This window comes from Tamandua tetradactyla, chromosome 14 (genome assembly GCF_023851605.1).
Source record: "Tamandua tetradactyla isolate mTamTet1 chromosome 14, mTamTet1.pri, whole genome shotgun sequence".
Classification (NCBI taxonomy): domain Eukaryota; kingdom Metazoa; phylum Chordata; class Mammalia; order Pilosa; family Myrmecophagidae; genus Tamandua; species Tamandua tetradactyla.
This window is the reverse complement of record NC_135340.1, coordinates 71,006,062-71,022,068: the sequence shown is the minus strand read 5'-3', so window position 1 is coordinate 71,022,068 and position 16,007 is coordinate 71,006,062. Positions and strand designations below refer to the sequence as shown.

Below are 16,007 nucleotides of genomic sequence, written 5' to 3'. Positions count from 1 at the left end.
TATAGTTTATCCAGTTAATAGAGAAAATCAAGGTAACAAATACCCTTTTCCATTTCTAGCTCCACTTCCCTGTTTTATGCAACCCAGGCCTACAGCCATCCACTGATTTCATGAACTGTTTGGAATTTGGGGGCAAATACCCTATAACAGAGTTATTTTGTCAGAAATTAAATTCAGATCCTCGTGTTCCAATATGTCAAATATTGCAATGCAATATTATATAGCCAATAAAAAGCTTTATAATTTATACAAGTTGAATCAGAAGATTTTCATGATAAATTGTTTAGGTGAGAGAACTAAGAGGTAGAAAACTATATATAATGAATCCATATTAAGAAAAACAAACAACAAAAGTATTGCAATTTTAATGTGAATACAATTGTGATGAGTGATATGTAAAAAGTAATGCTTTTTGAGAAAGATAATTGAAATTTTAAAGACTAATATTGAGAATATTATGTATATTAAGTGCTGCTTCTGGCAATTATACTTACAACACATATATCTGAATATAATCATAAAACATGGGCCAATGTAAGGAAGGTTGCATATTGGGTTAACAACGATAACATTGGGTGGTTGGGGATGTTAAAAGTTGGAAGGGGAAAAGCTAAGTGAAAACCCCCACAAAAAAAAAAGAGAGACAGTTGAAAAAGCACACATAATAGAAAAAAGTAGTATGTATAACATGATTGCATGCATGTAACTGAAATGTGTGTGTTACATGCACAAAAAAATTCATGGCAGGATATTCACCTGAAAATTAATGATGTGTATCAAATGGTGGGTTGAGGGGACTTTTACATCCTTCATTATATTTTTCTTTATTGCTTTTTTTTTTTACAGTGAGCATGTATTATTTTTATAATCAGAAAAAAGTAAAACTATTATCAGTGGGACTCCAAAAAGAAAGAAAATGCTATTTTCTGTTTACCTATGAAGGAAATAGTACATGGAAATATAATTATGTACAGGGCCAGGGATCAGCAAAAGCATCATCAAACACGTCACCCCAGGGAGCAGAGTGATAATGGGGTCAAAAATGGACTGACATGTTCTGTAACTACTTGTTGAAGTGTGCTTTGAAAATTATTGCTTTTTCCTTTCTTTGCTTTGTATATATGTTCTCTTTTGCAATGAAAAAAGTTATTTAAAAAAAAAGAGGAGAAGAAGGAACTAAAGAGAAAATGACAAAGGCAACAGATGATCCTTGGCAGGATCTCACAAGGGGGGAAAGAAGGTTCATTAAGGACATTATTATAAACTGTTTAAAAATGTTTATAAAAATGCTTATAAAATGTTTTAAAAACATAAAAATGTTTTTAAAAACATATCAATGTTAAATTTCTTGAACTTGATAACTACACTTAAGGTGGATGCATAAGTATAGATCCTTGTTCTTAGGGAAACACACATGCAGTATTAAATGTTCAAGGAGCATGATGTATACAATCTATATTCAAGTGTTCAGAAAATAGGTTAATAAAGACAGATAGATGGATTTATAGATTGATGGATAGATAGAATAATGTAGCAAATGTAGAAAAATGTCAAAATTGTTGTATCTGGGGAGATAGGGATATGCTGGAGTTCTCTGTGTGACCTGTATTATTTTTGTAACTGTCCTGAAAATTTGAAAGTATTTCAAAATAAAAAAGTTAAAAAAAACAAACCACAATGGAATACCCTTCACACCCACCAGGATGGCTATGATTTTTTTTAAAGGAAAATAAGTATTGACAAAGATGTGGAGAAACTGGAACCCTCATACATTGCTCATGGGAATGTAAAATGTTGTAGCCAGTTTGGTGGCTCCTCAAAAAGTTAAACATAGAATTATCATGACTCAGCAATTCTACTTCTATGCATATACCCCCAAAGAATTGAAAGTAGGTATTCAAACACATATTTATACACTAACATAGCAGCACTATTCACAGCAGTCGAAAGGTGGAGACAACCCAGATGTTCTCCAACTGATGATGAATGGATAAACAAAATGTGGTATAGTCACACAATCAAATATTATTCAAACATAAAAGGAATGAAGTACTGATATACACTACAGTGTAGATGAACCTCAAAAACATTATGCTAAATGAAAGAAGCCAGACACAAAAGGTCACATATTAAATGATTCCATTTTTGTGAAATATTCAGAATAAATGATAAGACAGAAAGCAGATTAATGGTTGCCAGAGGTTAAAAGGTAGAGATAATGGGAATGACTGCTTAATGGATATGGCATCTCCTTTGGAGCTATAAAAATATTTTGGACGAAATTCACTAATTTTATGTTACGTGAATTTCATCTCAAATAAAAAAAGTGAGACACTCCCCCCACCCCCCCAAAAAAATGGACAGAAGAGGAAGCCTGATTTCATGGCAAGACAATGAAGCCGTCAGGCACAGGACAGCCTTTCTTTTGAGTTCAAATAAACCAAATTAGTTCCCTATATGTGTAAGTTCTACACTAGAAAGAGTGAGTCTCAAAATGCCTAGGAACTCCCATATCGAGTAAATGAAACCAAAGAAACTGTTGTTCTTTGTAGGCTCAAATGGACCACAGTCTTTTACGGTTGAACAGTGGGGTACCCCTGAAAAGCTGCCAAGAGCTCATACCTGGTAAGTAGTTGCTTAGACCTTGCTCAAACAAATCCTCAGAGAGCAAGTTTCCTTTTTCTAGCTAGTCTAGGTACAGAGGAGGCTGGGAGATGTTCTAGTTCCCTCCGGGCAGTGTTGATGGCAGCTACGGATGAGGAGGAGGAGACAGTGGCGCTAACCTAGGAACAGGCCTTTCTTTACTGTAAAAGGGAGGCTTGACGTTCAGGTAGCTAAAGAACATCGGAGAAGCCCATCCAAACTGTTGACCATATACTACTGCTATGGCATGAGTGAGAAGCCATCCCAAGTGGACTAGAACAGTCCCTTTTGTCACATATTAAATGATTCCGTTTTTGTGCCTCCAAGGAGTCATGGAGAGAATCCATGCCTAGACTCCAGTCCTGTATCTTTATTTCTACCCCAGGTAATATACCTGTCAGTGCTGTTGAAATATAGCCTCCTTATGAATAGTAGCATTACTGTGTTTGCCATGGGGATTCATGCTTTGTCAGTGCCTTTCATAACCAGTTCCTTTCTGTTCTTTCAGCTTTAATCGCTTGGACTTGCCACCATATGAATCATTTGAAGAATTATGGGATAAACTTCAGATGGCAATTGAAAACACTCAGGGTTTTGATGGGGTTGATTAGATTACAGTTAACAATCTGCAATGTTTTAATGCACAATTTTATAAACAAAATCTTGACTTATAATTTTCCCAGGCATTAATAAAACTTGGCCATTGATTCTTCCCAGATATTTTAGAAAATCACATAAAAGTACTAGAAGAAGTCATATGACAACTTTACCATTATTTCAGTCACTTTTGCATTTCATTTACATGGTTGTTTTATTCTATCTTTAGAATCCATATTATAGGATATAAGTCCTGTGTGCCTGAAATAGCAAGTTTTGTTCTCAACACTTACCTCTTTTACAGTATTTGCCAGGCAGTTCTTTCTTAAACTACTGAAATTATAACTGTGAAATATTTGTGAGAAGTGTTATGTGTGAAAAGTTAGATTTTTTTGAGAACTAAAATTTGGGGAAAGATATTTCAATTTTGAGTAAACTACCATATATGTAGCACTGCTTGCAGCTATTTATTATGTGGTTCTGCCTAATGCACCTTACTGCCCTGAAAGAGTGTTGCCTATAATTTTAGTAAACAGACTCCCTTGCAAAAGATGTTTACTACTTCATTTTAAGAATATTTGGCTTTTGTTACCTATGTAGTGTTAGGTGGTTCATAGGACATGTGAAGCAAGTTCAAATTTGCAGTGAATGAAAAGTTTTAAAGCCTTCCTCTTGCCTATATATCCCTACAGTTCATTGGCATAGACATCACATTTTTTAGTGTAGTTAGAATTCCCTATTCAAATATCAAACTAAAGCTCCACAAAGCAGTATTTCTAAGTATGCCTTGAAGAATTAAGCTAAATGGATAGTACTTGCCTTTACTAGTCATTCTTTATACTTGCACCATTATGTAGTAAATACATGTTTACAGGGTTTATTATGTTTACAGATTAAAGAATTTCTGTAGTTGGATTTTTATATTTTTAGTACTTTAGCCTAAAAATCAAATAATTTCTTAAAAACAACCAAAGAAAAGTTATAATGCATAATTTCTATTAAATTTATTATCATATTTCTTATGCTTTTAAAAATGTTTACTATGAAAATGATGTTCTATTACAAAACCAAAACTCTTTAAATAAATTGCTACAGATAGAACCCTACTTTAGCCAAACTGAAGACAGTAAATGATGCCTGCTATGTGCCTAGCACTGAGCTGGGCCCTGGGGGAAGGAGTGGTCAATTTCAAAGGAATCTAGCTCAGTCCCAGTCTTTAAGAAACTTAAAATGTGTACGTGAAATTTGTAAACAGTCAGAAGTGGGAGTGAATAGAATAAGGCCAAAGGGAAAGTGTTATAGGTGCCAATGCACTTACAAAGATAAATTGTGCCAAGACTGTATTTGTTCCTGGTTTTCCTACTTATGTTAGAATGAATAGAGAATGCACTTAAGAAAGTTAAATCTATTTCTCAATATGGTATCTTGGAGATTTATGAATATATTATGTATAAATGTTATTAATCTTCATATATATATATATAAATTATCTGAGAGCTACACTTCTGGCTCTTGATTTAAGTTTGATGGGTACCTGTAAGTGCCTGAGTAGAGACCTCATTTGTGAAAGAGTGACAAAACCACTTTCCAAACCCCACATCATGAGCCTGGTTTAGGGAAAGGAATTCACTGATCCACAGACACTGCCTTATGTCTTCACCTGTGTTAATCAGCATTCTGGCAAGACCACCAGGTGTAGTCCTCATTTGGTCATTTAACAACCATTTAAATGGAAGCAACTTACTTAACCTCTCTGGGCTCTTGTTTCTTCACCTGTCAAATGAGATTATTCATAATTAACACCATTGTCATGCAAGATTATTGTAAGTTCCAGGGAGACAAGGTATCAGAAAGTGCTTTGTAAACTATAAAGTATTTATGCAATCAGAAGATGTTTTGTGCTGACCATCAGATTTTATCAAATCAGGTGTGCACATTGAATAGATGCCCAAAGAAGAATTTCTTCATTGACAAATAAAATGATGTATAACAGATAAGGGAATATGAATATATATGATGCTGAATATGTATGTAGATATGTGTATATATATGTATGTGTGCATATGTGTATATATGTATCTATATAGCGATCTTACCATCAGAATTAATTTTCTCCATAGCAGCAATGTAATATTCAAATAGGACAATGCATGGAAAATGCCCTCATTATATAGAACTGAATGTTAAAACATAGTTTTACCACATCATTGTTCAAATATTAGTTCTATGAAATATCATAGCAGATATCAGAGCACTGAGAAAATATAAAGCTTTCCTTTCATCTGAATGATATGCATTTGGATGATTCCATGACTCTGATAGAATATCGTGTTAATCAGACCAGACTCACTTCTGTCATCACAAACCAAAAGCCCCTTCTCTGGGTAAGAGCTCATGATCCATAAGGAACCTGGATCAAGCAACATAGCTCTCACCCCATACAGAAAATTATCTTAAAATGCATTCTACTTCTGGAAGTCAATAGGGTCATTTTCGTCCAGCAAGTACAACATACTCTTCTAGAAATTATAAGCATTTAATTTTAGCCACATTTTCTCTGTAACCAAAAAGTTTAAACAGACATAGATTGTATTACAAATACATTTCATTCTAACTCACATTTACATGGTGTTTGTTTTAGGTTTTTATTTTTAATGCTGAAATTATTCCATATAAATATCAAGTTAAACAATTCATTTTGATTATAAGCCATCTGACTTTATTAAATTCTTTTGATATGATAAATATATATCAAAATGAATGTATCAAAGTTTATTGCATAAGTATAAAATCATTTTTTTAAATCTTGATGCCATAAATAAAGTTCTATTCTAATTTAAAAAAAAACTGATTCACTTGTTTTTTTAAGACAAAAATATTCTGCTCTTTATCTTTGTATGTTATTTCAAATACACATTTACAATAACAGTGTCACACTTTCCTGCATTTATTTTTAGGCATTTTACTTTTTTACAATGTGCACAGAGGAAGGGACTGACAGTATAAGATATTTCAATGAGAGTAACTTAATGTCCTTGTAAAAACCTATACCTCTTTAAAACATTTAACTGACACATCTACCTTTTAACTCTGCTAATCAAATTGTTTTAAGAATTGAAACCAGCACATAACTAATATGAGTAAATAACAGTAACTAAATTTCATGTTCAGTTTATCAGAAAAAAAAGGTTTTTATTCTATTTATTCATTTACCCAAACTTAACTAAAAATTTAAAAATTTTAAATTAAAAACAAAACAACTGTTTGTGATTTCCAGATTGTATAAGAGAAATATAAGTATGTAAAGTACTGTATTCTTTCAGTTTATTTTTAAAATATAAAGAGCTAGTTATTTCTATTTTCTATATAAATTTTAAAGAATGTTTTTAAATTCTTAAATTTCAACTTTCATTTAATTATTTCTTTTTATATTATTTTACAGTGAAAACCAAATTCAATGGAGATTTAAAAGAGTCTCAGACCCCAAAAGAATAGTTTTTGAGAATAATATTACAAGACAATGATGACAAAGAAAGGATGGGGTAGGGGGTATGTTTGGAGCCCAAGAGGGCACAGGAAATGCCTAGGTCCATCCCTTGGCTTTGGCTGGCATTAGGTTTGAATTCCTATCTGCCTAAAGTAGTTGCTTAAGACTAGACTAAATTAACCTAGCACTTCAGAGCCGATCATACACTAAATATTAAAATTTCTAATTCTATAACTAACTATAATTTCTAAATATGAGCATCAGTAGCACAGTGAAAGATGAAAGAGAATGGTGGCACAGAGAAAGGTAAAAATGTGACAGCAAGAGTGAAATGGAGTACCATTACAAAGTGGCAAGATAGCTATCAGGTGCGAAGAAAAAATTCTAACAGTAATACTTAAATAAAAAATTTTTCCAAGCCAGTATTCTGGGTGATAACTTCTGATCTAGTCCTCAGCCACAATACATGGAATTCTCTAGATAATCTTGAATTTATATCTGAGAGACTAGGAGACTAGCTCTCTCAGATATAAAGGATTAAGGATTATAGATCCTTAACCACAGATAATTAATCCACACTTTATAGACAGGTGATGTTTCAAAAGTCTGGGTTTTAGTGAAATATCCAGAAGACAAAATAATAATAAAGTTGTATATATACTGGATTTCAGGCACACTGCTGCTCATTAAAAAGGCCAATCTTGTAACCTAGCCATTATAGCACTGTTTCCATGACAAAAGCAGTTCCAAGTGTTAATTCAAAAGTAAGTACTTTTACCTCCCTCCTCTGATAGCACATGAAAGTTTCTCAGTCAGATGTAAATCCTCCCCCTCCCAGCAAGCCAGCCCTGGAAACGTGCTGTTCCAGCCCCAAATTGCTGCCCAAGTCCAAACCAGAGCCTTTAATCTTGGGATCTAGGCCACTGTCGTCTCTGGTGCCAACCAACACAGGCAGTAGCTAGTGCACACCATGCCTAGCCCCTCTGTCACACATCAGTGTTTCCTTTCTCAAATACAAATTTGATCTTCATTGCCAAAATACCTCTGAGAGCAACCAAGAGCCCATAGGATGGCAGTTCCCATCTGCCAGTAGCCTGGTATATTAGTTCCACCTTCCATCGTCCCCACTCAGGCTCTCCATGATCCACCCATATCAGACCTCATGCTGCCATTAGCCACTGAAGCTCTTCTATGCCTGTTCTGCCTGAAATGCTTTTGCTCCTCATTTCCATTTGATAAGTACTCCTCCTTCTGGACCCAGTGGAAAGTGTAAGATGTCACTCCAGTGACACTCTAGTGACTGTCTCAGCATTTAGTATATGCTAGTACATGCTAGCACAACTGGCATTGAATTGCAATTCTTTGTTTACATAATTTCCTCCTACTAACTTTTGGGCAGCTTGAGGACCGAGACTATTACATCTTTTTATTACTAATAGTTATTTCATTTCCCAGTATATAAATATTCACTGAATGACATTTATGCGTATCACCATTCAGCACACATGTATGAGCACGTCGTGCACCTGGCACAGTGCCATACTATGGAGAAGGTTCTGCATTTAGGGGGCCTTGGGAAATATATAAATACCCATGATTGAGATCTTACTGAGCTCCAGTCCTAAGTAAACACTTTATGTGGAGCCTATTTCATCTTCATAAAAACTCAGGAAGGTTTTACAGGCTCAACCTTTCAAGAAAGACGACTCATCTGAGTCCACCCAGTTTGTATACTCAGTGGATTATGAACCACAACAACAAAAAAGAAAAGCTTTGGCTTCTAATAAACAAATCACCGAGTTCTATTTGTTTTCTATTGCTCCATAACATAAAATTACCACAAATTTAGCAGCTAAAAATATCACCATTTATTAGCTCACAGTTTATGGGTCAGAAATGTCTCAGCAGGCCAAAATCAAGGTTTCTACCGACTGTGCTCTGATCTGGAGGCTCCGTGTGAGAATCTGCTTCCAAAAGCCTACGGCTTAATCTCAGAATCCAATTCTTGGTGCCTGTAGGTCTAAGGTCCCAGTTTTTTGGCTCTCAGCTGAGGCCACTCTAAGCTTCTCAATACTGCCCACGTCCCTCATCACATGACCCCACTCTATCTTCAAGCAACAAAGTGTCAGGTCTTAGAATCTCTCCAATTTCCTCTTCTGACACCAGTTGGAGAATGCTCCCTGCTTATCAGGGCTCATGTGAATAGACTGGGCCCACCGGGGATAAGCTCCCCTTCTGAAGGCCAACTGGGCCATAAACATAACAGCCACTAGAGTGACATCTTACACATTCACAGGTTGCAAGGATTAGGGGCAGAGGATCTTACATGCCATTCCTAGGAGTTCTGCTCCCATACAAGGTAAAGGTAAAGGATTAAAAAGTAAGAATTATGGAGATTAGGTATGAAAAACACTGAAATAAATTTAATTTTACAATGTGCAATTTAGTTTTTCACTCTTTGACTATGATACGCCAGATAGGTAAACTAATAGTAATATCAGTAGGATTCAACTTCAGCAGCTCTCACTGCTCTTGGGTGAGCTATGAGTTTGCATTTTTCTCAGTGGCACCCACATTGAATTGGCCTGAAATGGGATTAAACTGATGCTTATGAGATTCCTTATTATATAAAGAGAAACACAAGGTCCTAATTTTTCTATTTATTGGTTTGAAGGGTTGATATTCTTTCCAGGGATTATGAGGTGAGTCCAGATCAAAAGAGAGCCAGGAAGGGAAGAAAACCTAGTTCATAGACCAGAGTTGCTGGTCATTTAGTGTAGAGGTGTTTACACCTGCTTTAAACCTCTCTGAAAGAAGGAGGCCTTCAATTATCCTAGCAACTGAAAGGTCGTGTGTAATCACAGCAATTCTGGAACAGTTTTTTCTCCTTCTGAAGTTAATCAGAGTTTAAAGCCATACGAGTAGCTTTGTGGGCTGCACACTCTCCTCAGTTTTGAGCTAAGCTCAAGTCATCATTTAGGTTCTGACTTAAATTCTCTTTTGAAAAATAATCTATTGTTATTAAGGCAACCCATGCCTTCCTAAGAGTTGCTTTTCTTTAATGAGAATATTTTATAAATGAGAGATTCAAACACATTCTCTCAAATTAATTAACAGTAATGAGCATAGTGACTTAAGGATAATCTTGGTTTAAACAGGATTTTCATTGACACCAGCCTTAAAAACAATATTCAGATGAATGACTTTGCTGAAACTCAGTCACTGGTCATTAGCCCAAGTATAATATAAATATTCTTTAAGAATTGATGACAGTAAAAGGCCTCATGTTTACCCCTCCAAAGGGAGTTCTTAATGATGAATGGATGGCAACCAACTGGGTTTGCTTTCTCAGTATTGTAATGTTTATTGTTATGGTGTAATGCTTGTGAAATAATGTTGATGTTCTGTGGTTTTCAGCTATGAGGAACTGAGTAATGTTTTATCCTTGTCTATCTCTTCAAAAGAAGTGTGAGAAGGGAAAAAAGAAAGCTCTACTAACTCACAGTCACTATTAAGATTCTGTAATACCTGAGGTTGGCCCAGGGACTTAACTTAGATACTTGCCCCATTGCCTTCCAGGGACAATGTGGATAGGAATTTGGGATTTATTGCCAAGACCTCTAATTACTAATTTAGGCATTTAACGTTAGAGGTGGGAGAGGGTAAATATGCAGCACTTATGCAGCAAACCTTTGGAAATGTGCAACAAGCCTTTGGAAGGTGTTGGAACGTGTATTAGGACATATTCAAGACCTCACCCTGAGCCAACTTCTAGTTCAGCACTGTCTAATAGAACTATAATGCTAGCAACATATGTAGTTGTCACATTTTTTTGGTAATAAGTCTTCAAATTCCCACACGTACTTGATGCTTGCAACACATGTCAATTCAGACTGACCATAATTCAAGTGCTCATTAGCCACATGTGATTAGCAGCTACCCTACCGAACAGCACCAAATCAATGGACTTCAGCAGTACCTTAACACAGCAGAAGGGAACTTAGGAGCAGCCAGAAATGACTCACCAGTGATGGTACTAAGTTAGATTCCTCAAGACAGCACCAGTTCCCTCAAAAGAGCCAGATGTTGAAAACTAAGCAACATTCTAATCCAGACAGTCACTCTATAGCAATTCCAAAATTGACATTTAGGAAGAACTTAGGGTGACAGTCTAGTTGGAAGAGAAGCTGTGTTTACATGGCAAGCACGCTGTTTTCACTTAAATTGTATTTTTATTGAGGTGGCTCAGTGAGAGAGGCTGTTACAGATTGTGGAAAAGGATTAACCCCCACCCCAAGTCACCACTGAGTCTACCACTGTAGCCACTAGAGAAGGAGCAGGAATTCTGCTGAGACCTGCTTCCTAGTACTAACGTTGTTCCCAGTATTGATGCTGAAGGTATCCCATACCAAAGGTCCTAGAAGTTGTAGGAGGAAGCACACATTCAGGAATATCTGAAAACCAGCATTCGATGTGAAGCAGTAGATACAGGACCTTGAAAGATCATCCCCAGAGCAGGGGTGGTCTGAGATGGTTTAACAGAAAGAAACAGCCAGAAACTGGAGGGCAGCGATGAGCCTGACAATTGGGAGGTATAAAGACCACTTCATAGGAAGGAACTCCATGAGGTCACAGGGGGTCATTACCTGGTGGGGAGGCTACCTTAGGGTGAACCTCTTTGGCATTTGGGGGAAAGGCAGAGACTGTGGGAAAGGCATCTGTTTGTTTTTTCTGGTGCAAGGAGAGGAACAATATGCCATCAGGAGGGCTAATAGACAGCAGATGGAAAACTTCTGGCTGAGCGCTCAGTCCAGCTAAAGGCTGTGAGCTGGAACCAGCCCTCTGATTTCAACAGTAAGTGTGGCCCACGAAAAATAAAGTACAAAGAAAACAAGGGACTAAGCAGAGGTAACTGCGAGTTACTCCCAATGGGTGAAGTAGCAGAAATTATATTGGGTTGGGGAGAAACAGTAGGAGTTTGATCATAAAAGGCCTTATGTTTTATGCTACAGAACTTGATATTTATCCTGTCAACAATGGAGGAGCTACTTAAAAGTTATGGGGTAATATGATTTGATGTACATTTTAGAAAGTTCATTCTGCATATTTAGAGGTAACATGGCTGGAAGCGGATACTGGTTCGGCAATCAATTCAGTGATGCAGATGAGAGAAGGTAGAGTCTGAAACCAGGGATGAGGAGTAGAATTAGTATGGAGAGAAGTGAGAGGTTGACTTAGCCCTTGTTGCTTAGATAGGGTGGGGCAAGAAGGGCAAAGACAGGCGTCTAAGCTGACACCTGTTTCATATCTGGGATAAGTGGAGGAGTGCAGATGCCACCGTGTGAACAGAAACCCAGGAGAACTGTTAACTTTGAACGTGGTGAATTTGAGATTTCTACTGGACATTAAAGGGAAGGCGCCTGGTAGGGAGTTATGGCTCTAAGGTGGATATGGCTTTGGAAGTTAGCAAATAGTTGTAAGCCCATAAGGAGACAATATTGTATGTAGCAAACTAAGGAAACTGACCTGAATCATCAAACCTCACATCCAGTAAGCTAATTTTATTATACTTAACAGGATAATCTAATGGTGACTGGGGGATGATTATAAACAACACAATAGCAATGATTTTCTTTCTAAAACTAAACGCTTAGTTTTTTCTCCCATCTTTGTTAGGTATTCCAGTATCTGTAATTACTGTTAACAGTTTTCTCTGGTGTTGTGTTCTACTCTACACTGACACCACCACCACCACCACTACCACCCCACACTGTGCCCGTATTCCTGATGCCTGCTGAGGACCTCGGCTCCCAAATCTGTCTTTACCCACTTCCATCTGAAACCTCCCTTGCCTCTCCAACAAAGTCCTCTGCTCATCATTCTTCTCTAGCATCTGGGGTACTAGCAGCTGAAAGTGATGGGAACTCTGGCCCCTGCAGCTGTGAATGACTTCACGGATGGGAAACAAGCCGATTTCCGCCATAAAGAAGTCTAGGTGGGTCACCCAGAGGATAGAAAAGCACCCAGAGAATAATTCTGAAATCGGTGGGGAAAACCAAGGAGAGAATGGAAGGGGTTATGGAAGCCTAGAAAAGTTCAAACCCATAGGTAGGCAGGCAAGTCTGTGTAGCCAGGTTAGGACCAGAGGCCATATTGTCTCAAGCAACTACTTAGAATAAGCCCCTGGCAGCTCCAGGCCTCAGAGGCCTCCTCAGAGGCCTGGAGAGCAGGTAAGGTAGCAAGTCCTGGAGGCACCAGAGGAAAATCCCTCCTCTATGTCCTTGCACCCTAAATGACCCTAAAACATCCTACATGACTACCTTTTGTTCCCTCTCAGGGCTAGCTTCCCAAGCAAGACTGGTGATATTCAAGTGCAAACAGATATGCCCCCACCTGTTTGCCAATAACTGAAATTATCGTAAGAGCAAATAAAGTCTTTGGCTTCCAGTCTCAAAATAAAAGACTGAAATTATAACACAAAGGAAAAAAGATTTCTGCCCCAAATGTATTTGTAGTAAAATATGAGTGACTAAGGTAAGATCTGTTTCAGTATGATAGAAGTTAGGAAAAGGGAAACCCTCCCCTAAGTTGGAAAAAAAAGCCTTGAAATGGGACCCCCAGACCCTAGAAGACCAATATGCACAACTTTTTGTCATTTTATTCTGAACTCTGTTTACCCCAAGCTAATCTCAGCCCAAGAGAAAATGGCTGAGTTTCCAGTGTGGGCAGTAGCAGTCCTAGTAGCAATATTGGTCACGCTTGAATTATTTCATCTGCATGAGATTTCACTTAGAGTTATGTGTAGGAGAAATACTTCACAAATCTCAACACCACAAAATACTTATAAGTATTGAATTACTCAAAAGATGCTTATTATTCATGGGCATGAGCTCAGAGGACAAATATGCTTACACCAAAAAGGGCAGACATAAATGTGAGGTTTTCTTTAATTACATTGTTTCCCTAGTTAAATATAACAGACACTATTTCTGGGTCTACACAATCTTTTCCAGAATGACAATGACTTATTTTTTAACAATAACTTTTTTCCTTTGACTCAATCTCTTTTTCCACCTTCTCAGCCTGTCCTGCCAGCAATGTGAAATATCCTCATCCTGAAGCCAGGCTGTCTGCCAGGTTATGGGGGCTCAGAAGTTTTTTTTAACTTATGGAACACAGGTTTCACAACCCCTCTAAAATGATCTAACAAACATACAATGGTGGTCAGAAGAGTGATTAATTCAGCCACTAAGTGAATGGATGTTTTCTTAATCCATGATAAATATATTCTGAAAGCTATTTAATTCCTCCCTCTCTTCCTAATTAGGACATTGAAGAACGTCAAAACACAGAGATCACTGAATGTCTCCAGTGAATCCCTTTATTCAGATAGTAGTTTTAATTCTCCTTAATGTATTTTCACATTCATAACCTCATTAAAGAAAAATACCTGTAAGGTAGATGGAGCACATATCATTACTCTTATACGACAAGACATAACAAAGGTTTGCTTTTGATCACATTGTAAATTAGAAGTAGACCTGGATCTAGAAATGAGGCCAGCACCTTTGGGAGGTCCCTGAATCCAGGCTTTACACTTCAGAAAACTGGGGCTAGGCCTAATGAACTCACCCCAGCCTCACTCTACCCGACCTGCAGTTTGAAGCAATCCCTCTATTGGGGATACCACTCAGATAGTCAGTATCCTTTCCTGTATTCCTAATAGAATGAATGTCCAGCCCTGAGCCTGGGGCTAATGGTGAGGAGAACCTAACGAAATCCACATTTTTCCATACAACCCTGTTAAATTCTTCAACAGGGACTTGTAGTGAATAATACTCTCAAAATAACCTAAACGGAGAGCCTTCTGCACCACATGCGGCAGCCCTGGTTGCAGAGGCTGAGGAACTGGGAGATAGAAAGCTGGAGCCTGGTACGGAGGTGCAGAGGCAGGAAGCCCAGGACTGGGAAGTGGGCACCGCAGTTATCCTTAGGCACGCTGCCCTCACTGGTGCAGCCTCGTGACTGGCGACTCACCCCACACTCCAAGCACCTGAACTGCATCACCTGCTCCCATTCCCTGCACTCCAGAAGCCCCCACCCCACCAGCCCTCAGTGCATGTACCTGCCCCCACCCCCACCCCAGGTGCAGCCCAACCCACCTCTCCTACACATCTCCCTAGCACTATCTCCCCCTCCCTGTTCCCCGCAGGTTATTGCCAGTTTATAAAAGTTGCAGGCACCAATCTCCATACCTAGACTACCCCTGTCCACCCACCCCATCCACAGTGTAGCACAACCTCGCTCCACCCTGTCTGAGCTCTGCACATCCGTTTATGGCACTCCCAGGCCCACACATGCACACAGGCCCCCAATCACATCATTCAGCTCCGGGAACCGCACTTTATAGCAGTCCTAGAACTGCACATGCACATAGACCACCGCCTCACTTCCCAGCTCTGAGAAAGTACAACCTGCACAGCCGGGTCACATCTGCCCCCAATCCACGAGGGCATAATGCCAACCTGCTGCCACAGCTCTATGCACATGCACAACGGGCCCAATTCCTTAGACCAGCGCATACCAGGGTTAGGCCCCCAGATCAGTGCACCCGCACAACTACATCCTCCCTGGCCGCTAGGCATATATGTTCACAAGCATCAGCATAACATCCTCAACTAGCACCTATACCTGCCCTGAAACAAATCACCATGCTGAGTGCCCACCCTGTGCCCTACTCTCTGCTGTACAACCATCTCACAAACACAAGGTCTTAGACTACTGAAAGAAATCAACTCCCAAAGTAAATCAATCAAGATATTTACATGCCATGAAGACAGCAGAAGATCACTAAGCCTATCACAATGCAGACAGATATAGCCCTAACAATCAAATTAAAACACCAGAGGAGAAACAGACGTTGGAACAACTAATCAAAGATGTTCATACAACTCTACTTAATAAAATAAGCAGTATAGCAAATGACATAAAGGAGATCAAGAAGACAGCAGAGGAGCATAAAGAGGAATTTGAAAGAATAAATAGAAAAACAGCAGATATCACAGAGATTAATGACTCTGTTGACCAAATAAAAAACATACTAAAGGCACACAACACCAGATTTGAAGAGACAGAAGAAAGAATAAAAGATCTAGAGGACAGGATAATTGACTTCGAAGACTCAAAACAGCAAATGGCAAAAAAGATGGAAAAAACTGAATGGGAACTCAGGGAAATGATAGACAAAACAAAGCAAACAAATATAAGAATCATTGGTGTC

General features: G+C 38.3%; 1 protein-coding gene and 1 long non-coding RNA gene across 8 annotated transcripts in view; one reads left to right on the top strand and one right to left on the bottom strand.

Moving 5' to 3' along the window:
- NEDD4 (NEDD4 E3 ubiquitin protein ligase) overlaps positions 1–6,050 on the top strand; it is a 259,864-nt gene extending 253,814 nt beyond the window's left edge. For all 7 annotated transcript variants that reach the window (XM_077127990.1, XM_077127991.1, XM_077127989.1 and 4 more), the window contains 2 exons: positions 2,553–2,625; positions 3,152–6,050. In XM_077127990.1, the coding sequence (XP_076984105.1) occupies positions 2,553–2,625; positions 3,152–3,254 (176 nt within the window). In that variant the 3' untranslated portion in view covers positions 3,255–6,050. The remainder of the gene's footprint in view (positions 1–2,552; positions 2,626–3,151) is intronic.
- LOC143656156 (uncharacterized) overlaps positions 1–16,007 on the bottom strand; it is a 128,382-nt gene that overhangs the window by 88,128 nt on the left and 24,247 nt on the right. The window lies entirely within an intron of this gene.